Source organism: Lepisosteus platostomus, chromosome 11, assembly GCF_059453375.1.
Source record: "Lepisosteus platostomus isolate fLepPlt1 chromosome 11, fLepPlt1.hap1, whole genome shotgun sequence".
Taxonomy (NCBI): Eukaryota; Metazoa; Chordata; class Actinopteri; order Semionotiformes; family Lepisosteidae; genus Lepisosteus; species Lepisosteus platostomus.
This window is the reverse complement of record NC_142621.1, coordinates 26,764,981-26,792,791: the sequence shown is the minus strand read 5'-3', so window position 1 is coordinate 26,792,791 and position 27,811 is coordinate 26,764,981. Positions and strand designations below refer to the sequence as shown.

Sequence of the window (27,811 nt, the reverse complement as noted above, 5' to 3'; positions counted from 1 at the left end):
GAGAAGCCTGGAGATTATCTGGTTCAAAGAGTCCAGGGTCTAGAAGGAGTACAGCATTGTAAGGCTTCAGGGAAGACAGTAAAGAAGACTAAGAAGAGCTCCTCAAGCCCAGACTGTATGAAAACACAACTTCTGGAGTCCTCGTCGCATGATGTGAAGGTTGATGAGCTGATGAGTGATATTAGAATCGCTAGTGAGCACAACAAAAAGGCAACACCCAGAGCTCAGTCTTCTGAAGTTTCTCTTGTTTCTTCTGAAATAGTACATGGAGTCACAGATAATCTGCTAAAGAAAATTCAGCTAAACTGTTCCAGCCCTGAGTCCAGTACTCCTCAAGCTGCCATTGATATGGAAACCCGGAGCACTGAGCAGCTCATGTGCACCAAAATGGACCAGTTAGAACCTTCACCTGTTATTGGTCGAACAGTCAGAAGTAAAAAACTGCAGTCTCCTATGACAAAGTCTCCAAAAGGCTTTTCTCCAACAGTTCCAAGTGGGTTTGAAAACAGTTTCCAGCCAGAAGACACTATGGATAAGCCCTGCTCATCACGTTCCCTAGGAGAAGCTGTTGGTGTGACACCTTGTTCTAATAAGAAAAAAGATTGCTTAGCTTCTGAGACCCCAGAGAAGCCTGGAGATTATCTGGTTCAAAGAGTCCAGGGTCTAGAAGGAGTACAGCAGTGTAAGGCATCAGGGAAGACAGTTAAGAAGACTAAGAAGAGCTCCTCAAGCCCAGACTGTATGAAAACACAACCTCTGGAGTCCTCTTCGCATGATGTGAAGGTTGATGAGCTGATGAGTGATATTAGAATCGGTAGTGAGCACAACAAAGAGGCAACACCCATAGCACAGTCTTCTGAAGTTTCCCTTGTTTCTTCTGAAATAGTACATGGAGTCACAGATAATCTGCTAAAGAAAATTCAGCTTAACTGTTCCTGCCCTGAGTCCAGTGCTGAAGATTTGAAAAGACCTCTGCAAACCCTGAGTGAAATGGTTATAAGTATTACTGAATCTGTGATCATGCAGTTATCAGCTGTTCCAGGAATTACTATAGGCACACCTGACCATGACAGATGCATCTTTATTCAGCCTTTGGATGCAGACCAAATGATTGAAAAAGTGTACAATGACTTGCTGCAAGAAAGTGGCTCCCTTATTGCATTATACGATGCAATAATGTCCAAAAATCAGGAAGTGTCCAAAGCCATTATTGTATCTTTGGTTAAAGAGCTCTCAAAGCTCTACTTTTCAACAGCTGAGTCTTCAGCCTTAGATCCTTCTCCTTCCTTCATTACAAACGAAGCCACTAATGATGTGAACAGCAGTGAAAATGACACCTTTAACCTTGGTTGCCAAGAAAAGGGAATGTCACCTCCAGAGCCCGCTTCTGATATTCAACCACTTTCTGATATTCCCCTACCATATTCAGATATTGTGAAAAAAATTGTAACTAAACTGCTCTTAAGAATTCATCCTATTTCTCCAAAGAGGGAGAAGAAACAAGAACAGATTATGGATAGTTTATCTTGTTGGGAGCTCAGTGAATTTGCTGTGGGCATTATTGACAATGTGCTGAAGAAACTATTTACAGCCCCAGATACCTCAGAATGTAATCCAACAATGGGAAGCAATATCCAATGTGAGCTGGTTTCTGTCAAACAAGTGGCCAGCTGTATTTACAGAGAACTGCTGCAGAGTGCTGGTTCCAAAGACAACTTACAACAAGCAGTAGCAGCCAAGAGTGAGGCCCTGGCCCAAAAGATAGTTGATTCTCTTGTGAGAGAAATTATGAAGTTCCAACATTCAGATATCGAGTCTTCAGATGCTCCTCAAGCTGCCATTGATATGGAAACCCTGAGCACTGAGCAGCTCATGTGCACCAAAATGGACCAGTTAGAACCTTCACCTGTTATGTGTCAAACAGATGCAGTGAAAAATATCATGGCAAAACTGCTTTTGAAAATTCGCCCTGGATTCCCCAACCCAGAAAATTATTCTGGGGAACTGGAAGAGCTGTCCGAGTCTCAGGTCAGGGACCTGGCACTGAAACTCACCAAAGATGCGCTGAAGGAATTGACAAAGGTTTCCACTCTAACCATCAGTGAACCAAAGGCTGAAGAACATCTTCCATTACAGCAAGCCATCAAGAAAACCGTTAGCTCTGTTTACAGCAAACTGATGGAATCCATTGGCAGCAAGAAAGTATTACAAGTAGGAATTGCCTCACAGAATCCAGAAATGATCAAGGAAATGGCCTGTTGTGTGGCTAAAGAAACTATTGCAAATTATGGTTTACGAAGCGGGTGTTCAATTCCATCTTCACAATCTCTCATTTCTCAGAAAACCAGTAAGTCCACACAGGACAAAATTGTGGACACAAACGTAACTACAGTCAGAAGTAAAAAACTACAGTCTTCTATGAAAAAGTCTCCAAAGGGCTTTTCTCCAACAGTTCCAAGTGGGTTTGAAAACAGTTTCCAGCCAGAAGACACTATGGATAAGCCCTGCTCATCACGTTCCATAGGAGAAGCTGTTGGTGTGACACCTTGTTCTAATAAGAAAAAAGGTTGTTCTGCTTCTGAGACCCCAGAGAAGCCTGGAGATTATTTGGCTCAAGGAGTCCAGGATGTAGAAGGAGTACAGCAGTGTAAGGCTTCAGGGAAGACAGTTAAGAAAACTATGAAGAGCTCCTCGAGGCCAGACTGTATGAAAACACGACTTCTGGAGTCGTCTTCGCATGATGTGGTTGATGAGGTATGACCAACAGTTCCAAACCTGTAAAAATGTCTCTTATCAAAGTAGGATGGACCTGTTCTGTACCTAATTAACAGACATTTGTGTAGAAAGTACTGGAAAATGGAACTCTTATTTTGTAAATATGATGATAGTTTTGTTGTGCATTTTCCTTTACAATAAAACTACAAATCCAGATTTGTTTTCCCTAATACTGTATAACATCTCAGAAATATCCCTATTGTCAGTTCATAGCATACGTACTAAACTCACCTGTCTGTGGATGTCAGCTTTATCACTCAATTAGTACAAGAGCAATCAGGTGAGTTAATGCTACTATGGAGAGACTTGCTCACAGTATTGTCTACATTTCCAAACTGATATCTGCTTCATAAAAAAAAATTGAGATGCATTATTTTCTATACATGCAATTTTAAACATTCACATTGATTTCTTATTTTATATTTCATTGTCTGCCTTTATTCTAGTGTTAACGTCAGTGCTAAAAACATATACACACCCCATAATCCTTATCTTCTTTTCCTTAAGAGAAGTGTTACTTGTTTTGATTTACTTTTAAAAATGAAACAACAATCACTGAACTGTAACTTTTTGTTTTTTTTTGTGACAGGAGTTGCCCGGACACTCATCTTGGTATGTGTACAATCCCAGCCTTAATAAGGACAAAAATCTCAGTCCAGCCCAAAGCAAGAGTGGTCTGCGCATTGACATAGCAAAACATTACATGACCCCAGTGCAACTGACCAAAACATCTGAGAGCAAAGGGCTTCTCTCGCACAGCAACATCCCCTTTGCAGTTAATACGCCGGATGAAGATGTGAATGTGAGCCAGAAAGTCAAGAAACATCCTTTGAAAAAGTTTGGCTCCATGCTAAAGCATAAGATCATGGGTAATAGGTCAAAAGACGTCAGAATTCAGAATGAAACAAATCCATCTTTGGAAAACTTAAGAGCCCAGGGAACATCCAGTGGACGCGGGAGCTGTGAAAGCTTTGGACCATTTAAAGTGCCTGATGAGTACACCGAGCCTCAAAAACACAAGGTATGGATTAGATACCCAAACTTAAATTATTAATTAATTTGGGCATTATTGTATTTTTAATATTAACACTACAGAAATTATTTGAATAGAATGCTCATTTGTACATCAAATAACATTCTAGAAGACATTCCTATTAATTGCAATAAACAAGAATAGCAACTGCTATGGTGGCCAATGCTGAATGTTCTGTGTGAATAATGACTACAAATTTATCAAGATCAATACAGTACGTAACAGTTCAAGTATAATACCTGTGGAAGAAATATTCCTAAATTGTTTTCTTTGTGTGCTCATACTGTAGTTCTTCAAAAAAGAAGTTTTTAGTTTGGACAGATTCAGTAGGAACAAGCCTCAGAACACTCCAGATGGTGAGTATTTAGTTTGTGACTGTGATTTTATTTTGTGTAGCACATTAGTGACAAGTGTGGTTCAGAATTAGACATTGGATGGAATTTATGTAGAATGGGGGAATTCATCTAAATTTAGAATCCTTTAAAAAACAAACTGATTTTTATACAAATTGGCCTTAAACTTCTGCAAACGTCACTTTTTATTGACACTGCTACCTCCATAGGAATGGTGAGGCAGAACTCCAAACTCCACTCTGATCAAGTGGTTAACTGTGCACCTCTACTCTTCCCTGATCTCTCTTCTTCTAAATAGTCCATTGTCCAGTGCATCAATCTTTGGCAGTCCTCTTCAACGGTACTCTATTTTCTCCATTTTCAGTGCCCTCCCTCATTCCCTTCTACAGTATCTCTCGGTTTAGTAAATATGACTAAATGTGACTTATATGACAAGATATAAGCTAATACATCTTCTTTTACAAGTAAAGTTATGAAAACCACTTTAGAACTAAACAACAGGATCGCTCATATGAAAATAAGACCCTAGCAGTAGTCAATATGGTTTTAGAAAAGGTCATTCTTCCTTTACCAACTTGTTAAAATTCTTCAAACAAGTCACAGCACTAAACACACAGAACGTACAAAATGATATGATTAGATTTTAAAGATGCTTTTGGTAATGTTCTTCTTAAATTAAAGGCAATAGGCATTTAGGGAAATTCATGTATTGAACTGGTTAAGGGACAGGTAATAGTACAGATCAGGGGTGAATAGTCCAATAGAAGATGACAGGAATAATAGTTATGAATGTGATTGAAATGACTGAAAAACAGTTGTCTAATAGCCAAATTATCACACACCTTTAATCAAATAGCTTCTTATTGAATAAACCTGACGTTAAGATGCCTCTGGGTAGAACTGTATCCAAAGTCTATCTGACCTGCTGCCATGGAATAAAGAAACTGGAACAGTGACATGTCAAACCACTCTGTGTTTCCAGGGATCCCTGGAATTCCAAACTCCAGGAAGATGCCAAAAAAACCATCTTTGCTGTCGAAGATGTCGACTGCTTTATCCAGAGCCTTTCTGTAATAATCCATCTGCCACCATCAAACATGTTTAACATGGAGGGGAAACTCCTTGCAATGCAAAATCAAAAAAGGAGTTTTAATGATGGGAACTACTGTTTCTGAAATAAAAATAATTGCATTCATGTTTTTGTATAAAGTTGTGTTATTCAAATAGGTGAGCACACTACCACATCCATGACCAGACACTTTTCAACTAAATCACAAAATGGTATGTTAGTTTTAATGTTGTCTGTAAATATCTTATTGGTGTACTACACCATTAAAAAAATAAGACATTCTTAGCCTTCATTATTCTATTCATAGTTATAGCAAGACCTGATTTACTGTAAGCATTCAAAATCCTCAAAGCTACTGACCTAGTGCACTTCATAAGATTGAGTAGTGAAACACGAACTAGGAAAACTATTTGGATTTTTAAAAAAATATAAGAGGTTTAAATAATCTACCAAACAGGGAAATGCATATTTTTATTCAAAGGGTTTGGGGCCTGGAACAAACATCCCAACTATGATGTGGACGCCGATATCCTGACGTCCTCAAAGAAAGGGTTATAACCTCATAGTTATTGTTTCATTTCAAATCCAATGTGCTGGAAAAGAGCCAAAACAGCAAAAAGTGTGTCACTGTCCAAATACTTATGAACTACACTGTATATTGGTTTTCTTTCTCACCGTACATCAGTTAAATATATAGTGTTTAAATGTCTTGGGTAATGTGTTGTGTCTATAAATGTATTATGTGTTATGTCTTTACCAGCCTGCAAAGCAAATTTCCCATCTGTGATTAAGTAAGAGACAGAAATCAAATTGGTTTCCGTAATGAACAAGTGCATTACTGGGACAAGTAATAGGTTTATTCCATGCTGAAAAGAGAAGACAGAAAACAACATTTCGACCCTGAAGCCTTCTTTAGGTGTGACTTCAGGTGTGAGCAGGTAGCACCTGAAGAAGGCTCCACGGCCAAAATGTTGTTTTCTTTCTTCTCTTTTCAGCATGGAATAAACCTATTACTTGTTCCTTTGCAGCCTACGCATGCTGACGCAGTTTCCCACCTGAACTACTTCCAGTACATTACTGTATGCACAAAAATCTTTCTTTAGAAAATAAAATCATGTTTATTTAACGGTTTATGTATATAGTGCCTTTTTCCCTCCAGTGAATGAGAAAAGAAAAAGATGATCACTTTATGTGGAATGTCTCCTCCGTGAATTTTTGTTTTTCAGTGAAATTAAATGTTCATTTTTGTACCTAAGAGCAAGGCTCCCTGAAATGGCATTAACTTCCATTTTAACAGTAACATTAGCAAATGACAGGACAGCTACTTTCATAGACTTTTTCTGAACAATACAATAATCATAATAGCCAAATGAAACATGCTTAATTGAACTAATTATTTCTAGTTTAATTCAATTTCAATATTTCATTCATTTTTAGTTCAATTTAGTTTATTTTAGTTGATTTAAAGAGATCTCTAAAAATGCCTGAGCTGTATCACACAACAGGAGTGAACCTGGCTGAGTGGGGAAGATCCAACCTTTCCAGCGCAGGTTTTGCCAGCAGGTGGCAGTAAGTCACAAGACATGAAAACAATGTTTAACTACAGCAAAACACATTAACGATAGTAATGACAGAAAGATTTAAAACTATTGCTTAGATTCTCTGAGACCCATGATGTGATTTGACTTCATTTGGCTGGTGTCTTAATTTCAAAGTAACAATTTTACATTTCAAAATGAAAAACTAATTGAATACAGATGCAGCCATTCAAAGTTCGCGGTACAAACCCCATACCGCACGCAACTATGCACAAGCCCCCGCGCCGTACCGCGGTACGTGATTGGCTGGCCAAAATGATGACAGGGGCACTCGTGTGCATTGGTCGGTAGTGAAAAGATTTAATCATTAAATCTCTTTACTGTGCACGTTTCAATCCGCTTAGTATTGAATATTTATATGGAATTTTACAACTAAAGGGAAATTTTAGTAGCTGAGCATAAAAAGAATAGGAGCATAACGCATCTGAATGTCATAAACAATATTAATTTAGTAACATAAACATATTATGTAAACTGTATATTGCTGGTATTGGTAGTTTAAAGAAAAAATACACACCAGTATTCCATTTCTCCCTAAACATTTTAAGCATCAAAGTCTTACATGTGGTTATTTCGGAAATGTTTTTACGTCCTCCTTCTGACCATATTGCTGTGTGTTTATGTACTTTGTGAAAATGGATTGTTTTAACCTTTTCTGAGAATACGCTCGTTTCGGAGTAAACAAAAGCATACTTTTAGAATTTGATTAATAGGGAATATAATATGAAATCGGATAGCTAGCTAAAGAAATTAATAATAATATAACTATATTCATGTACTGTTGCACAAACAGTAGTATAAGACTTTCTATTGATATGTGTATGGCTGTTTCAGTACGTGATACGTGTCTGTTTCTGTTGCGTGATGGCTGAAATGACTGGCTTATAAGCCTGAGGGTGAGTGTTCAAATCCAGCCGTTGCTGTGAATTTTCTTTTAACAAATAAACATTTATGAAAAACTAAAATATCAAATATTATGGGCACTATATTGTCTCTGTCTCTATCTCTGTCTGTCTTTCTGTGCTGGCTGTGCCAAATTTCAATCCACAGTCTGAGTCTCTGTGTCTACATTGTTTGTTAACAAACTGGTTTCACAAGCCTTTTTCAACTTATTCATTTTCAAGGTAGAATAGGGCAAGTCTTCCAATGAAAGACAGTCCACTTTCCCCCCACGGACAGACTGACACATGTTTTCTTAGAAAAATAGATCACAACGTGAACCTCTGTCAGTCTTCTGTGTAAAAAAAAATCGTCTTGAACAACGTGGGTGCTGTTTTTAATAAGCTGCTGAGTAAAGAATAGGAATTTTCCTGCTGTCAGCAGTATTGTGTATATAGCTTTATGTACAGGCTGTGAAAAGTTTCACAAGTAGAGGTCTTTAAAATTACGTGGGTTTGTTTCTACACCCTGCAGTACCACTGTGTACATACTGTACAGTATGAACATGTTGTGATATTTAGAAATATAAAAAATTTCAATATAATGACAATAATATTTGCTATTTTAGTTTTCCAAAGAAATGTTTATTTGTTAAAAGAAAATTCATGTTGACAGCTGGGATCATACCTCCAACCTCAGCCTTATAAGTCAGTCACTTAAGCCATCACACCACAGAAAGTGACAGGTCATGCAGTGTAACAGCAATACAGATATCAATGGAAAGTCTTATACTACTTTTTGTGCAACAGTACATTAATATAATTATATCGTTATTAATTTATTTAGATATGCGATTCCATATTCTATTCCCTATTGATCAAATTCTAAAAGTATGCTTTTGTTTACTCAGATAACGAGCTTATTCGCAGAAAAGGTTAAAACGATCAATTTTCACAAAGTATATAAAACTACAATAATATGGTCAGAAGCAGCACATAAAACCGTTTCTGAAATAACCACATGTAAGACTTTGATGCTTAAAATGTTTAGGGAGAAATGGAATACTGGTGTGTATTTGTTCTTTAAAATACCAAGACCAGCCATATACAGTATAGTTTACATACAGTGATCTGTTTATGTTCCTAAATTAGTATCTTTTATGAGCACGTGAAAGGCATAGTGAATCGGTGATTCTCAAGACTTTGTATGATTGAAAACAAATGTGTGATCGGATCAACGAAATGCTGTGGTGTTACTTTTTGTCAATGAAAAAATAAAGTCTTTTCGTTTACAAAGACGATTACAAAGAATGTGGACCAGGGTAATACTTTGAGTTTAAAGTTTGTCCGAAGTCATTCATTATTACTATTAGTAATATCTTGGTAAAGACTTTGATTAATAAAATATTTCTGCATAATTAAAATATTTATTATAAAGGTGGTAGACTGCGTACTCTTGTCCAACTGACCAATCTTGCTTTCATAAAATATACCAACTTTTTAATGTCTAATGATTAACATGCTGTAATACACAGTTTATATTTGAAAGTCTAAAGAGTATACAACTTAAATTCTTAACTGAGTAAAGATTGTCCTTCAGCAGTGAGCAGGATTCGAAACCAGTTTTTTTCTGGTGACAACTCAAATGCTGTACATGAAAGTTTTATTAGCTCCACCTGCCAGTTTTACAAGGTGATTCTGGATACTATTAACATAATATAATTTGCATACAGTAAAGGGCGGTATGACGCGAAATGACGTGTTATGACGGTATTTGATGCGATATGCCTACCGCGTTGTACCGCAGCGTACCCCGCTCATTTTGAATGGCTGCATCTGTAGTTATATAAATCACCTTTTGTCATGTGCCATAGTCCATTAGGATTGTATTGCCTTTTGAGCACTATTTAATTTTGTTTTACAAAAAGGAACAATAAAAACAAAAAAAAGTTCTGGAGCTCAGTTTTAAAAAAGCAAAAAGTTCTATTCTATGAGAACCAATGTAGACAAAAAATATACAAATTAGTCACATTGTGCAATGAAGTTCAGATTGCACTTAGTGATATACTGTATACTGCACAACAAAACACAAATATGATAAATTGCATGTTTTAGAAAAAGTGTATAGAATTTGGATATTGAATAAATCTTTTGTATTATCGACTTCAGTGATCATGAGTAACCGTGAACACAGTTGAATCATGGTGACTGCTGCATAACCATTAAGTTGTCTCTATCTGAAAAAAACATATATAAAAGGACCACTGTGTCTAGCTTATGAAATTTATTGACAAGCTGGGCATAATGCCGAAGTACAGAGGCACCTTTGTGTCAGCAGTATATTGGGAGATGGATTAAGTAAGTGCATTTTAAACTGTAAGTAAACAAAAGGTATCTAACCTGGCAAGATCTTACAGTGAAATGAAGTCCATACAGTGATAGGCTACCATCATGCAGACTACGAGTCACACATCTTGCCAAGAGTTGCTCATCACTATCAACTGTGCTGGTCTGGAGAGGAGTGTCTAGTCACTACAGAACTCCACTTGTAGGAACTGATGCCAGCTTGACTACATGGACATGATACAGCATTGATGAAGTCCTGGCATCACACTTGCTTCCCCTCCAGTGACCTCAATCTGATGCGATCTGTTGTCCTGCTGGAATGTCATGTCCTCGTGCTGCTCAGGGAGCGTCTGTTTTCTCAAGTGCTGGGAATTGGACTGTTATTCTGTGGATGCCTTTCTCCCCAGACCCATGGAGCCCCATGGAACATCTGTGGGATGACTTTAGCATCCAGGGCAACAGAGATCAATGAACGGGCACATGCTTTTCCAGGTATTATGTGAGGAATGGGACAAAATCCCACAACACACCACCAGGAGCTGGAGCAAAGCATTGTCTTCAGCTCATTTTGCTTTCAACAGCACCAACACTCCTGTATCCCGAGGCTTAACAGTAGACACCCTGTTGATCAACCCAATTGGTTACAAATATTAAACAGCATAATTTGTAAATCCATAAATTGTCATTTTACTTAATACAGAATTTTTGCAATAACTTTAACATGAAAGTGTACATTCCAAAAAAATATATACAGTCGTTATCTACAACAAAAGCCATGAACATGACAAATGAACATTACAAAGACAACAACCCAGTGGTGTCAGATTCATTACTGTAGTGGGCTAGATTTGATTGATGTGCTTCAAGCAGGTCACACATACAATACAATAATGAAGTACTAGGTACCATTACATTATATTTGTCATGTTTTGTGGTTTTAGTGTTTATACAATGACATACCCACCTTTTAAATCCTATTAGACGTCAGTGTTTGTTACATGCTAATTTAGAAAAAGTTACTCATTCTTCAGGTATGAGTAACTGAAGTTTTTTTAGCTTTATTCACTGTAATTATTTTAAATGTTAAAGTCATGATAAAGTTTGGTAATTCAGGAGCCTCATTCACAGTGCTTTAGTGTTGAAGTCAACGGTTTCTGTGACATGAAGACATATAGAGAGGTTTGTCGTTTCCAGCATTTTTCCTGGAGATGACATGTGGTGAAGATAGATAGATATGACTTTATTGAACCCAAAGGCAAATTGATGTGTTACAGCAGTCCAGCCCAAGACAAGCAAAAACAGACATCAGAATAGTTATAAAACAAAAGACAACAAAATCAATAAATAAAAAATAAATACATAGGTGTGTGCAAAATGTGATGATCATAGTCACTGTAAAAACAATAAAATATGTGCAAAATGTGCATAGGTTTATACAGACTGATTGTCCAAAAAGTACAATGGAGCAAACATGCTGTCCATAGACGAGCAAATGAAGGGCTAACAGTCCTAGCCTAGGGCAGCGTTATACACCCTGACAGCCGCCGACCTGCGGAAACGTTCCCTTGAACACCGTAGCTGGAGCAGCCTGTTGCTAAAAGTACTCCGCTTTTAATAACAGTCCCATGAAGCTGATGAGAGGCGTCGTTCATGATGGCTGTGAGCTTGGTCAGCATTCTCCTCTCAGCCACCACCTCCATGGGGTCAAGGCTCATCCCCAACACAGAGCCAGCCTTCTTGATAAGTTGATAAGATCAAGTCAGTTGTGCCTCTTGATGTTATAACTCTACACTGAAGCTCAACCAGGCATATTGTGAGTAAAGGTGTAGTGCTAGGGTGCACAACTACTAGCTGGAGATCCACAGTCCACCTGTTCTTTTTCAGTAGGTCTCTTTAAATCACCACCGAAACACCTGGGCACAGGGGTTAATCTGGTTTGTTTAGGCAAATAATTATGGCAATTTGCTAGTTAGGAAATGAAAGCCTTTAGACATTTCAAACCTTCAAGGCTGGAATTGTGCTCCCCTGGCACAGAAACTTAAGTGACAAGGAGAAAATGAAAACAAGCATTTTGAAAAACAAAAAAGGGTCCCTCTTATTTGGATTAATAGTTTCAAATACAAATGTTTTACCTCTGTAGTTTTTAGCCTGATTGAAAACTAGATATTTAGGAAAACATGAGACGTGTTACTGGAGTGCTGGGAATACTCTTTCTCTGGAACAGGCTGCCCTGCCAGATTAATGAGGCTGCTAAGCAAATAAATGCTCTGGGTGGGCCAAATGATTTCCTCATATTCGTGACTTTCCTTACATTGTCCAGAACCTGATGAAAACCATTAACATTTCCTAGGTGCCCAATTCAAAATCTTATTAGCCTGGAGTAAAGCATTCTGCATTTAAAAGAGAGAATTGAAGAAAACGTTTTAGCCCAAGAGTCAATACATGTATTACAATGTATTTTTTTAATCAAAGGGTTGCTATAAGAAGAGATCTGTCACAATAGTAAGGTTCTTAAATAACAGTAGGTTTTACATAGTCCTGAATATAGGGATCTATCCTCTTTCTCTATCACAAGTGTGTGTGCAGCCTGGGCATTTTTGTTCCTTTCCATTCCCTAGTCCTTGTTGATGCAGATCCTTAATTCTTTAAGCAGTGAGTTAAAGAGTTAATCAATGGTCAGCTAAGTAAATCAAACAGGATGCAGTTGTTCATCCTTGCTATAGGAAGGAGGGGCACAATAGCTGCAAACCACAGTGATGCTGATAAGTCTTTAACACCTAGTCTTATTGTTAATGAGACCAAAATACCTGTAAATGTAACAAGAACCCACAAAAGAATGCATTAAACAGAAAGGTCTCCAGTTAAAAATGATTTTGCATCAGGTGGTTTCACCCTCAAATGACAGCTTGGAATCACTGGGCTTTGGAGGATCCCTTGGTGGTCTGTGATTAAAACAAAACACAACCACCCAAAACAACAGTCACAAGTGTGCACTTTACATACCAAACTGCCCCCTGCATGGGCTGATGGGATTTCATGGCTCATCAGCCCTCCTGTCAGAGAGAGATCCTTTGTGGTGAAGCTCCCTCCCACCCTCTGGGAACCCCTGACCACCTGCAAACACAGCCCACTCCCCTGACACCAGGCTGCCTCCTGACTCCCTTTGCCACTGAACGCAATTAACACTCTCCTAATCTCCTGCCTGCTGTATGATTGTGCCTGTCGAACACAATTAGCATCTACAGGTCTTTGTCCTGACCAGAGCTATAAGGCTGGGGGCTTGCTGACAGAGTGTTGTGCTGTCAGGTCGCAGGGATGGTACACATTTCCTCCCCAGCAGATCAGAACCTGGCCGTTTTTCTTCTTGACCTGTTATCTGACGTTATCTGTAGAGGCCCAAACAGAGGAAAAGGTGTAAATGCATTGTGCAGGTTCAGTAATTCACCTGTTAAATCTCAACGAAGTTCACCTTGGCGGATTTATTGTGGTTTTTGCACTTGCACTTTGGTTTTAAATCATTTTGCTTCTGTTTCCTGTGGTTCTGACAAGGTTTCACAGTGCTTTATTATATTGGTCCATGGTATTACTACAGAGCACATTCCTTAAAAAAGTATACTGTAGCATGGTATTCCCATAGTTCTGTGTAGGAAAGCACCATTCCGCATATTAAAACTACTCCAAAACTATAGTGAAGCCATTATTGTATTACAGCCTCTCTCATTTAATGCTAACCCTCCGCATTATGTCTGAACAATATTTCTTAAAATCAAAGTTTTAGTGAGAACTAATTAACCTTGTTTAATGGCTGCTTTTCTCAGCACTAGGCTCACACAGAAGTCAGGAATATTCCTGACAGGAATACACTATTAGGCATAAAATGTATATTGATGGAGTTGTGTTGACGTTGACAGAACTATGAAAATTAGTGTCCACATGTTGCATCACATATTGTTTAATCCACTATGCAGTATAGATATAAAAACATGAATGGAAACAGATACCATTGTGAAATAACTTATGTTAATGTAAGATTGTTTATTATACTTTATAAATTAGAGAATAACATTGCTGGAGGTGGAAGGGAACGATGATAATGTGAATGACGGTGACTGGGTGTCTATCTTTCTCTGGTATATAGATGACAGTTGCTAGGGGAAAATTGTATTTGTTTAAAAGTTAGCTGTGTTAAGCCTAGGACACAACCTGTTATTTTCTGTACCGTCGTGCTGGCACAGAGTAAAAAAAAATGGATGCAGTCTCTTTCTCTGTCTGAGGATGCATACTCGAAGTTATTTATCAAGAAGTCCCAATAACGATGTCTCTGAAGTGCTGACTTGTAGAGTAGAAGCAGGGTAGTTCAGATTTTGATCCAGAGGAAGATGAGGGAACATCAGTAAGCCGTGAAGTTAAAACCTTTTCTGGATTCTCCCTTTGCTTGAGGGCTAACCCCCACATTTGTAAATCGTAATATATGAATTTGTGGTGCCCAAAATGTGGGTCGATCCTTGGTTTAAAGTCTCATCCAAAATACGGCTTCTTCTGCAGCGTTGTACCTTGTAAATCTGTGAAGAAAAGGGTTTGGAATTTCTGAACCAGAAGAGTGCATCACACAGTGCATCACACCATCAGCAGTGGTGGATCGATCCCAGTATTGTCTAGTTGGATCCTTGCTTGCTTTAAGAGATCTGAGGATATCTGGCTCTATAACAGAATAAGCTGATGACTACTGTAGTTGTGTGTGATGTCTCCAGGTACACGCATGGTAGAAACATGCCACTGAAACCCCCTCTGTGTGCGATTCTGAAGGTTTTGAGGAAGTGCTTTGAGTCTCTTTCTTTCAGTTGTGTTGAGCAACTGCCTTGTTGTCATGCATGCTTGGGCTTGCTTTCATTTAGAGCTTTGCTTTGAAATCATTTATCCGGTAAATAATTCACCATTATTATAACAGCTTCTCAGCTGAGACTGGCGATACAGTAACAGCTGACAATTATACAGTTACAGGAAAGGAGCAGAGGCTCAGAAAATAAAGAATGACGCTTTGCTTCTCGTTTTCCATTCCAGCCGCCAGAGTGGGTGCTTTTGTGAACAGTGGGCCACAGACACAATAGACTGAATTTCACTGCCATTGTGCTTGTGTTGTGTTTCTTTGGTGTTATTGAGGTGTAAAGTTGTAAATGGGTATATTTGGAATGCCACATGAGGGATATGGAAATAGGGTCTGAAAACAAAGATCTAATTTCAGATCGCTGACTGCTATAGCAATGGATTTGTTTTGATTTTTGCCCCAGAAAAGTAGAGGGGAATTTTCCCCTAGAAAGATACAGTTCCAGGCTCAACTTTATAAGATCACAGTGTCCTTACCACCACATCATGTCGTCCATTTTTGTCTTTTAACAGTTTTTCAGTTATGCCTTTGTGCTATGTTCAGTGAACTGAATTTGAGATAATGATGTCAATATAAATATACTCAACATAATGAATGCATAATGTTATTTTAATTTGTTAATTTAAAAAAAGGTGTATTGAAACACCTCTTATTCATATTCATTAATGAAACCCTATACTGACTTTAGAAGACCTTGCCACTCATTTCAGGATATTGTTAAGAAATGCATTTATTTGCATCCCAGCCTGAAGTGGTGAATGGACATTGATGTAAAGCATTTAGACATAATGCCAAAAACAATTGAAGACTTAAGTACTGTATCTAAGTCCTACTGTCATCTGAACTGTGCCATGCTTCTAAGCCTGCAAAACTTTTCATGGGTATGGTAGTTCAGGCTTTGACTCTGTCTGCATTACCTTTGGAATACATCATTCCTGTGAATTTCAATTTCTATGCTGCCCAAGAATGCATTGATCTAATTTGGTGCATTATATTATGCATTATATGCACCAAATAATGATACATGTTCTTCCAACAGTCCTGTTTGTTGTGGTAATTTACAGGCAATGATTGGCAATCCACCCTGAAGCTTTTTCTATGTATTATTTCGCTTATATATTAGATATAAGCAGTTAGTCCGTTACAGTCAGTGCTAATTAGTGCTTATTTTCACAGATAGAAGCATAAACATCTGAAGTTGTAAACTAGGGCTCAGATTAAGTGAAAGCATTATGTTTGAGACTTGGTGGTCCTAAATTTGTTGTAATCTGCACTCAGTGGTGCACAAAATCACTAGACGTAGTTTTAACTAACATTTAAAATTGACATCCCTTAATGTGACCTTTACCGTTGCTGGTATTTCTTTTTTCTGTGTTGTTGTTGTGTGTTCCTTGTGGATACCTATATTTTTGCTCCTTTATCTACATTTATAGTGATGCTATCCTTTTTGTAATTGTGAGTAGCTATCGGAGTAATTCTGCATTTTTGACGAGCTGACTTTTTTGTCCGTAGTTGCATTGTTTACACGTTTAGGAGTCCCAAAAAAGGAATTATTAGTCTTTGGGCATAGTGTAAACGTTCTTTCCTGTGTGCTGACCTCAAACTGCGCCTCTTCAGACGTTTTATCTGTACAGCTGATGATTTCCTGCGGTCTCTGTACCGTCCATCTCTATTTTTGGAATACGTGTGTGTGGTATTAGTTGAAATGTACAGCTCCAGCATTCAGGTCTAAGCACTAGTGTTAAAAATCCCTAGAAATAGGGTTTCATTCTTCCTTTTCTTTTCTCCTTTCTTCAGCCTGGACAACGGCTTCCACGTTTTCTCGCAGAGCTGCACACTATGGAACATCCTGTGGTCTACATCGTCGTTGGGAAACACAATTCCGGGATGTTTTAGGACGTTTATGCACTGGTCACACCTGCACTTTACATGAAATCTGTGTTTTTATTTATGTTTTGCATGTATTGCTGCTCGATTTCGTTACGTTTTCTGTGACAATGGAATCTATTTGCACACTTCTGTGTTAATTGTTCTTTCACAAATGACGGACTGATGACTTTGCAAGCTTTTCATTTTGCTTGCCTTTTGGAAGTTTCTATCTGTGATACATCGAGAAAGACCTTTATTTTTTAACATAAACCAGGAATCTTGTATGCCTACTAAATTCTGTCTCTAATAATTTCTTCCAACGACAGATTCGTTTACAGTGGTTTTCAGGTTTACTGTGTGCAGATAGGTAATGCTCTCCGCCTTCTTTCAGCGTTTATTAAACTTGTCATGTTCATGTACTGTAACATTGTGTTTTACTCACAAGGCGTTGAAAGGCCTTTAATTCATTGTCATACCTTTGTTTTATTTTTCTTCAGACAATATGAGTTTATGCAGGATACAGGAGCATTACCCTTCGTGATGTGAATAATGTTGGTGTGCGTGGAACCTGTTAACCATGCCTGTTGCAATTCTAAATCCTCTAAAGCTCAGAAAAATTAAGACTGCCCAAAAAGATATGCTCCTTTTCATTTGTTTTGTATGTTATGACAGTTTATTAATGCCACTAACCTGCAGGTTTGCAGGAATCCTTTATTTTGTATTTAGTTTCAGTATAATTTAGTTTCAGGCTTTATCCTTTGTGGTGTGTTTAATTTTCTCCTCTGGCTCCTCTTCTTCTTGCCATATTTTACCTATGTAATTTTGCTGACCTTGCCTCTGCTAATTAAATGGCAACCATCTTCAGCATTCTCTCATACAACTGTTGGTCAGGCTTGTATTTTAGAGGTGCTGACATTCAAATTCAAAGTAACAGGGAAATGTTAATTCCATCAAGAAAGGTAAAGAAAAGAAACACAAGGTTTCAGCTGTGGAGCCTTCTTAAAATGTGAGGGAGAGAGGGAAAGTAGCAGATAAATGAGGCGCAGGAGAAAACAAGACAGAGTAGGCACAAAGGGGTAGACAGCTGAGGGAAAATGAGCACAAAGCAGGTGAAAAACAGTGTCCAAACTCAGGTATAACAAGAGGAGATGTGTGGAAAGCCAAAATCTGCAAATGAATAATTTTGGTTTTGGGTATCTTTCTGCAATAGAAGTTCTAAAACATAAAACTGAAAGATTGTGTCTTTGATACTCACAGCTCTGACATGTTCCTTAAATGTATTAAAATTCAGACTCTTATTGAAATAACCTATGGATTACAGTATTGCCAAAGCATTAATATTTAACTAAACATCGACAAATCTAGTACAATAAATCTACTAAACTAAACTATTTGGAGGTTTATTCCCCAGTAGGATTGATAGCTGTTCTGATTTTGGGGAAGTACTGTATGTTTCTCTACCAGTGTAGCAGCAAGTTTCTCTCCATCTCTGCTTCTCTCTGCCAGCAGTGGGAGCACTAAACATCTTCTTGCACTACGGCTACAATTAACCATTTTATTGCATCTCAATACACAATACAAGAAAAGTCAACCATGCAGGACTCAGACAGGGTGCATGGCTCCATTTAGCATGTTGTGGAAGGAATATTACTGAATGAAAATCCATTGTTTTGCCTCATAATTCATTCATAATATAGACAAAAGCAGGCTATTTCTGGTTAACCTTACCAGATTTTACAGTACAATAAGGGTTTTTCCTTAACTTTTGCATCATACTTTGTAAATGCATAATTATCTCATCTGATTGGTACTGTACACATGTGTACAAATTATTTATTTTATTAGCCTATTTAAAGTTAAAAAAAGTTATGAAACTATTTTTTACAGAGAATGATGACAATGTTATGTATTTTTATTTAATCTTTTATATCAAGCCACAAAAATGTCATTTGTTTTAAGGCAATAAATGCCTTAGAAAGACAGTTATATGTTTTTAAATGTTTTTTTTTCCTGTTAACTGATTACAAATTCTTTGCACAGTATGTAAAATAAACTTTCAGATGATACTTCAAAGTTGTTCTTTTCTATTTCTCTGTGCATATCCTGCTTCTATATGTGATTATATCTAATTTCTTTGTAGCCTGAGGGATCTTACATTTACCAAAAGGATTTTTGACACTTAATAAAAATGGAAACATATTATATACACCATATTGATCTACATTTTTGAAAACCTACACCTATATTGAGCAGTAGTGCTTCATAAAATATTGAGTTCCAACATTTAAACATTGGACTCCTTTAAGCGATACACGTAAAAATGAAATATTCCAAAAAGCTGAAAGGTTTAACTACTAAAATAGAATTGTCCAATATGCACATCATAGTATTAATATTCAAATATTTTTTCCACGCTGAAAACATCCAGCATCTACACTCATTTTTTGTATCAAGACTGATTTTGCTGGACATTGCAGTTAAATACAAGCAAAGTTAATATTGTGTGAAATCTAAGGTATAGTAACATAATGTAACTTTTTACTCCACTGTGTAATTTGAGCTTTAGAATTCTGAATCCTGCAGTTTTTAGATATTCTAAGTATTGCAGTATGGTTTTAGCTTCATGTGAATTTAATAGTACTGTACTATTTATTAATACAGCTTCTAACTACTAATTAATACAGCTTCTAAACAGCTTAAACAGCTTCCTTATTGGGTATTAATAGTTGAAAGCAAATTTACAAATATGACACAAAAAAATAGAATTCAGCAGAACTCAGCTAACCTGTGATTAAGACCTTGGGTTCTTCCAGGACAAGGGAAGACAACCACTCTATTTAGTCAGCTATTGCTGTGCTTTTATATTTGCTGAATATCAGTAGAAGGAAAGAACTCTTGTACTATTTGGATTATGTTCTGGGAAAAGCAGCAGTTTGAGACTCTAGGAAAACCAATCCAACACTGTGAAAAGCCACAACCTTTTTAATCATACACAGTACCAGTGTAATTAAAAGCAGCACCAAATTGCCTCTTTCAAACTGCTTAATCCATCTAATTAAAATCTGCTTTGAATTTCTCTTGCTTTTAGTCTGCCATGTCTTATATTTTGTATACCTGTAATTACTGTTTTCATTATAGTAGGATATTAACACTCTCCATAAAGAGGCAGCAGGTTGCAGTTGTTGATGTGGACTAAAGGAGTGCCGGTCAGATTGAGAGAACCTTCCTCGCTCACAGACATCACTCTTCATCTGTTCATCAAGGCAGTGTTCTTGCACAGACCTGAAGCTATGCGGGGTGGTGCCACTACTCCACTGAGCCCATCACAGTATCCATTCTGGTAGTGATGAGCCCAACTAAGGTTGTGAGAGTCCTGTAGCTACTATATATTCGGCTCAATTACAGAAATATGAACACTTTTAAAAGGTTGAGGTGCACAACTCTAGTCATCAGGAACCACAATGCAACAGATTTTCCAGGCATTCTTAAATCAACAGCTGGAGACCTTGCTGGAGCAGTTATTATCCGAATGTTGAATCCTGCATCATATTTTGAGATGTCTAAAGTCAGAGCATGTTTTGAAGTTAAGAAGGGAAGGGAGTTACACAGTACTAAGATGAAATAATACATCTTGCATAATTTAAAATAATCCACTTTATTGAACTTTACCTCTTTTATATTTACAACACTTAGAACTGTGTCCATGACAGTATCTTCTTGAAGGTTAAAAGAAAAACATGCCAGTGAAGCAGTGTAATAACCACAGTACGTAACGGAAAGGAAAATAAAAACATTTGAGCTTACGATATTTTACACGCTAGTAATATCTTTCAAGGAATCATTCAAATATATTGAGCACACAAAAATATTTCAGAGAATTTCACATCTGATGTTCTATTATTTGGTACATTAGCATGTTCTTGCGAATATCCTTACTGAAAAAGGCCACTTAGAAAAATGCACGTCTTTCAAGTTGAGGCCACAAAACTCATTTCATATTCTGAGGCCCTCTAATAAATATAACAGTTCAAAAAAGGCATATTCACACCAGGTCATTATCTTGTCACTACTATGCCCTAGTTTGAACAGCATATTTTTTGGTCCTGTGCACTTTGTCTTGAGCTTCACAGTTGCATGATGCTGCACAACGCCTAGCTCTATGTTCAGATAAAGGTTCTTGAGACACAAACTACATGAGCCCCCAGCAATCCCCACCCTCTTGGTGGGCAGAAGCTTACTTGCAACTGAAACTGTGAAAATGGGAAGGTAGTCAGAAACTGAGACAGCACTGCATGCTGCAACTGCTTGATATGAACAGAAAAATGAAGATGTGTAGAACAAGCGAAGTTCCAAGTCCTTTTCACTTTTCAATGATAACAAAGCCGCAAAAGAATGAACTGTTCTTGACCCACTGCATGTTGCTTTGGCACCCAAGAGCATCTATTAAGGCCTTGTCATGTACAAGCTTAAGAGGCCACACCACTTTTTCTGTACATCATTCTGACTTTTAATAAAGTCTGTCTTGGGTCAAAAGAGAAAAAGAGGTAAAGCTCTTAATGGGCTGAGTGTTCTCTAGTGAACCGATTGCACTTCAACCCATATTATCACACCTCTTCAAAGCAGGATGACTGACAAACACACTGTCTTCAGTAACATTCCAGTTCTACAAGGCACAAGTCCCTGGGTAAGCCATGCCGATGTAGAATTTATGTATAAATATATTTAATGTATAAAAAATCCTCTCTAACTATATTGAATTCAATAAATAGAGCTATTGCAATAGTGCCTTTGGACAATTTTTAAATATATTACAAAATGGTACTCTTAACACTCGTGTTGAATTTCCATTACCTGGCATCTCCATAAATAAATAAAAAATGGCAGAATGATGTATCTAGAAACCGCCTGAGAAGCAACAGCGGTCATACGTTGCTGTCTTGTAAGAGTGGCTCCTTGGCCTCCCCAGGTGCCTGGGGGCTGTGGGGGTGGCTGTGGGCTGACAGATGCTTCTTCCAGGTGCTGCTCCGCGGGGCCATGTTAGTGTGCTCAGGGATGAACAGCGCCACCAGCAGGGCGAGCAGCACAGCACATGCCCCAAACAGGAACGGAGGACCAGGGATTATTGAACTCTGCGTGGACAGAAATAAATCACAAAGGGACGGTAATTAAAAAGTGCAGAATGAAGCCCGCCAAACCCAGGATTTTTAGGGGTATTATATATCTTAATCTTGAGACATTCAATGTGCTATGTGAAATGAAATATCCCCTGATGACGTCTAAGCAGCTGAAATGTTGGATTTACCCCTGTTTTTCAGGCTGGGATTAACCAATACATGTCTCCTTGCAGCTAACACATACCAACGCAGCTACTCACTTGACCACAGTTTAGGTAAGACTGCACAGGGGGACCATGAGAGTGTGACCTGTACCCATACACTCCACAGACATCACATTTATAACTCCTGATACCAGCTATTAGTTGGCCAACATCAACTGCAAAAAAATGTTAGTGCCTCACTAAAAGTATCTGAAGATCAACAGCAAAATCTGCATCCAAGTGTGTTAACCTAACCATTCTTACAATGTACTGCAAGTCATGAAAGACTCCTCTGGGATACTGGCATGACAGGTAACATGTCCTGCGAAGAATGATATTCCCTTTTATAAGATAGAGACAAGTTCTATGGTTACATAGAAACTGAACATCAAAATCCTACCTGTCTGGTTTCATATTTGTTTCACCATCTCATACCATTTTGACTACATTTCACATTCCAGAGCATAATTCTGAGAGACTGACAATTTCAATGACGAGTTTCAATGACAATTCCATGAAGCTGGACACTGTACGTTACCTGATGATTGTGTTGAGAGTGATGTGATGATTCAGACTCGGCTCCCAGGCCACTGTTACTCACTGGGAGTTCATTAAGCTCCACATGGAATATGTAGAAAATTAACCAGTACAGCGCCGGTCCCAGGCCATTACACAGCCCTCGAATCCCAGTGATCATCCCCTGAACCACACCTATAAGAGAACGAGACCGTCAGCCTTCCACACACCATTCACAAGAAGACTTAGGTAAGCAGAAATCTAGCAGGATCACATGAAGATACTTACAGGACAAACATGTAGGGTACATTTTAGTTTATTTTAAAAAGTCTTAACCCCCAATGCTGGCATTTAGCACAGGACAAGACATGGAACAGCCCCCTGACTAAAACTGCACCTAACCTCACTGACTGACTGCAAACATGTTGTGCTTCTCTTCACTGTCTCGCCAGTTCTAATGAGCAGGGAGAGCTAAGAACGCACAAGCACAGCACAAACATTAGATTAGCTAGTGCAACGATCAAGACAAGATCTTCTGCTCCAGCTCTCAAGGCCAAAAAGATTTCTGGGTTTTAGATCCCTAAAACTCCTAGTTACTGTACTTAACAACTAATTACTAGCTTAAACTAATTTAATTAGTTTCACAGGCCAATCTTTTGACAATCAAGAACCATACTGGATGCCCTCTAATCTAGCCATTACACTTAAGACTACTGAGCTCTCTCTTAGTGGATGGAGCATTGGATATTTATGAGCTTTTCAAACAGAACTGTCAAACCAAATGGGTGAAAGAATAGATCTGTCTGACTTCACGACACAGCTTTGTGGCATAACAGAGAAGTTGCAAGATTACAAGTACAAGAAATACATAGTGCTTTCATTTTCAGATGGATGACAGAAACCAACAGCTGAGTTTCTGTACAAAGCGACTTTTTTCTTGCCCTGGGTACCTTGCTGGTCTGCTTCAGCTGTCCTGGATACAAGAGCACTGACTGCTGGGAAGGTATAGCTGCATAGCTGCAACTGCACCAGCAGCCCACATCATCCTGAGGAGAAACCAAGAAGGAAAACTAGTATCAAACTAGAAATATGCATAAAACAGCGACTGTATTTCAGGTATATAAGATTAAATGTATGGTTTAATAGTGACAGTACCTGCTTAATAATTTTAAATAACTCATAATAGGACTGATATTAAAGGTTCACAAATTATGCTTGATGATCTGTGACCTACAGTGTCTGTTAGGAAAAGCTCCTGGGTTTTCTACTCCTACAGAATACAAGGCACATACCAGGGTTCTGATCCAAAGCCGTACCAAGCAAGTTGCAGAATCTGGAAGCCCAGGCCAAGTAAAATAGTGTTCTTGTTCCCAATGGACCGCATCAGTAAACTCAAGACTACAGTCTGTGAAGATAAAGAGGCAAGAAATCAATACTTTTTTACCTTGTTGAGCCACATGTTTGCAGAGAAAACCTCATGTTTTACCTGTGTTTCACTGTTACTGCTCTGTGAGGAATGCTAAACTGAAGCCATGATTTCATTAAAGGGAACCTCTTATTGCATCCACCCCTGAGAGGGGGGAGAAATACACATTCACTTGTTCTCAGTTTCAGTTTGACGTTTTGGTAGCTACTGTAGTGCACTTCCTGTTTTTGGTTGGGTAGAAAGTGTGCCTGGGACAGATTCTAACATAGAACCTGTGACACTGTTCCATTTCAGATCTCTACTCAGGTTTGCTGGTTAACTATTTAGGAGACGACTTCTTTGCCAAAAGCTGGGGGAAGCTTCATCGGCCTCTGCCGTCAAATTGCTCTGTGGCGCACAAGGTGTACAACGTGAAGACTATGCAGCTGCCAGAGGCCAGGCCTTTCCGCATCATGGTGGACCACTCCAAGTGTGTGACGAAGGGTGGGGGTCAGCACTGGACCTGCATCGCGGACACGAACCGAGAGATCGGTCAAACGAGAAGAGGAGGCGGGGCTGTGTGCACAAGCAGGCCTGGAGTGTGGAAGGCCTTCCTCACAGTAGTTGACACATTTGAGGACTGCCAGTAACACGTGGCTGGCACAAATAGACAAAGGGCTGTTTTCAAAAGATACTGCATAGTTTTTCCAAGTCAAAGCAAATGGTGGTAAGTAATATGTAAGAAAACTCTGCAGTAGCTCAAGTAGGTAGTGCGTCAACACGCGTAGGCTGCAGAGGAACAAGTAAAGGTTTATTCCATGCTGAAAAGAGAAGAAAAGAAACTCAATGTTTCAGCTGTAGAGTCTTCTTCAGGTGTCAGTTCTTGTTTCTTTTCGTCTCTTTTCAGCATGGAATAAACCTTTACTTGTTCTTAAACTATTCAGTACTGACCTTAATAGCAAAAGTGAAATGTATTTAGAAAGGATATTTATCATGAGAAAGTCATGCATCTAAAAAAACATTTTTTAAATGAAGTACTGAATATATGACCCTCACTGTTGCTTAAGATCCAAAAGTCAGGAAACAACTTTGAACCTATACAGTCAAAGCCTAAAGTGGAGGGGGGGAAAAAAGTCAAATTATTTTTGCTGAGGCGATATACAATTATTTCAAATCATAAAAGTACATTCTGTTTGTGTTTCTTTAGAGGCTTGTTTGTAATAAAAGTGCTGGATCTGACCTGCCTTCAATTATTCCTGTGGCCCCATTAGGCAGTTCGTATCAAGCACATTATATTGATACTAGTATTCCTGTTCGGCACATATCTGCGACTTCTGTTTCTGTGGATGCGGCTAAAGGGTTTGTTTATCAGGAGTACTGACATCGCGCAGTTTAATAATGGAATGGTTATGCTGTATTTTGATTTTATGACTCAAATCCGACTCCTTGGAGTTAACAGTATACACCCATGGATAGGTATATCCAACTACACGTGTGTATTAGCTTTCAACGCTACACTTTTCTCAAAATATGGCAAATCCAAGTGATCTCCAGTGTCTCTTAAACATAATCATTTCGTTTGTTTTCACAGCAGTTTTGTAATAAATTAATAGTGTAATGCTGACAGCACTTTACACAGAAACCACGCAATGGATGAATATTAAATATATATTTTTACTAGCTAAATCAATAACACCACAGACTACGTATTCCAAAACACAAGACAACCTATGCTTTTCAGAACAGGTGGTTAAGGTTAAATAAAAACAATCACCACATCTTCATATACAGTACAGTTACTACATTATTGATCAACTTGAGCATTGGATTTTATGACTGTTTACTCTGTGGAGCTGTCCACTTTGACTGGCTTTGTAATAGGCCTGTACAGTTTAAAAGAGAGAGTTTATGGTCACATTTTTATAAAGAATAAGGTTACAGTGCCATGCTGGTGTTTCGATCTGGTAAGAATATCTTAATTCTATTAAACCTTCCAGCATTCCTTAATGATTTACTGATTTTTAAGTCAAAGGCCATACGCCTAGCTGAAGTTAAAAAATATCTGAGGAACTTAAACCATTATCAAGATGGCACTTGAAAAAATAGGAATGTCTCTAATGTTGGGTAGTATTGAGTTTCCCCTTGAAGTCTTGATTTTCTGACCTGCTCAATGCCTATGACCTCACAGTGATGTCACTCACAGTCGTGTTCTTCTCCAGTGGGTAATCTCTCTTTATAAGCTCAAAGCATGTCAAGTGGGAAAAGACTCTCTCATGAGTATGCCAGAGGAGTGTGTGCACATTTCCTCACCCTGTTTCAATTGTGTCATTTTAACCTTTGCTAATCCGATAGGTAAATATTAACGCACATATAACTGTGCCCCGGAATGTAGACAGTGGAAACTTTTCATGGCACAATTTACCATTCTAGACTATTTTAGACAATAGTCTAGTTTTTATATAAATAAAGGTAAATGTAAAGGTGCTTTTTTTCCTGCACGAAACTGTCTTTCATAATGTAATATTATGCTGTGGATTAAAAACAAAAGATTCTTTAAGTATAAGTTGTTATAATTAGATGCCATTGTATGCTATATTCGTTTATAGCAGTGCAGATGTGTAGCTGTGTCAGCATGCGTAGTCTGTAAAGGAACAATAGGTTTATCCCATGCTGAAAAGAGAAGAGAGAAAACACAAAGTTTCGGCTGTGAAGCCTTCTTCAGGTGTGTCTCACAGACCTTAAGAAGGTTTCACAGTCAAAACATCATATTAGTTTATAGCTGTATATTTAATTTGTAAAAAGACGTTTTTGAGCAAAAAAATATGTATTTCTAATATCACACTTAAAGAGGGAGTAGAAACTCCATTGAAACAGATGCCCACAGCCACAATTTAACGGCAGCTGATTGTCAGAGCCACCTGAGAAGTGACAGAGAAAAGCCTAATTTCGCAGGGAAATGGTTGTTCTCTTTGAAAGATTCAATTGAATATATGGAATTAATATTCTGTTTGAATGTATCTCATGAATGCTGTTAAATGATAGTACCTACACAGTACTAACTACATGCTTCAAGACTAACATTGAGCAAATTAAATTCTAGAGGCTAAATACTGTATGCAGTACAGTGGGAAATATTGAATTGTTTTGGGAAATAAAAGAAAAATTATATTTACAGTGACTACTGTTCAGGGGATAAAGTGAGCTCCTGAAGTGATTATCCAGAAATAACTAATTTATATACCATAAATATAGTGTTGCCAAAGCAGGACAGTTTAGTCCAAAAACCTACTGTTCCCCCTAGTGGAAATATAATGTTTGTACCGCTTCCCTTGTGCTACAAGAATATTTGCCAGTATTAAATGATCATAATGTATCTCTTCCAGGCTAAAATAAGGTCACTAGTCACTAGTCAGCTAGTAATAATAATAATTAATAATTGCTTACACTTATATAGTGCTTTTCTGGACACTCCACTCAAAGCACTTTACAGGTAATAGGGACTCCCCTCCACCACCACCAATGTGCAGTATACACCTGGATGATGCGACAGCAGCCATAGTGTGCCAAAACGCTCACCACACATCAGCGGGGAGGAGAGCAGAGTAATGAAGCCATTTCATAGATGGGGATTTATTAGGAGGCCATGACTGGTAAGGGCCAATGGGAACTTTGGCCAGGACGCCAGGGTTACACCCCTACTCTTTTCGAGAAACGCCCTGGGATTTTTAATGACCAGAGAGAGTCAGGACCTCGGTTTTGGGTCACAA

At 38.2% G+C, this 27,811-nt stretch overlaps 1 protein-coding gene and 2 long non-coding RNA genes across 4 annotated transcripts in view; 2 read left to right on the top strand and 1 right to left on the bottom strand.

Moving 5' to 3' along the window:
* Positions 1-231: 231 nt before the first annotated feature.
* Positions 232-5,356, top strand: LOC148652312 (uncharacterized). Its single transcript, XM_088598951.1, has 4 exons — positions 232-2,754; positions 3,365-3,796; positions 4,098-4,164; positions 5,144-5,356. Exons 1-4 carry the CDS (start codon positions 349-351, stop codon positions 5,233-5,235), a joined length of 2,997 nt encoding a protein of 998 aa, XP_088455077.1. The 5' UTR covers positions 232-348; the 3' UTR covers positions 5,236-5,356.
* Positions 5,357-13,053: 7,697 nt separating this feature from the next.
* LOC148652307 (uncharacterized) overlaps positions 13,054-27,811 on the bottom strand; it is a 75,886-nt gene continuing 61,128 nt past the window's right edge. Inside the window, exon 4 of one of the 2 annotated variants that reach the window (XR_015925290.1) lies at positions 13,054-13,438. This is a non-coding gene — a long non-coding RNA (uncharacterized LOC148652307). Of the gene's footprint in view, positions 13,439-14,555; positions 14,615-27,811 lie in introns of those variants that run through there. The other variant, XR_015925291.1, reaches the window with a different exon arrangement.
* Positions 16,310-18,872, top strand: LOC148652311 (uncharacterized). Its single transcript, XR_015925286.1, has 2 exons — positions 16,310-16,392; positions 16,735-18,872. It is a non-coding gene; the product is annotated as an uncharacterized LOC148652311 (long non-coding RNA).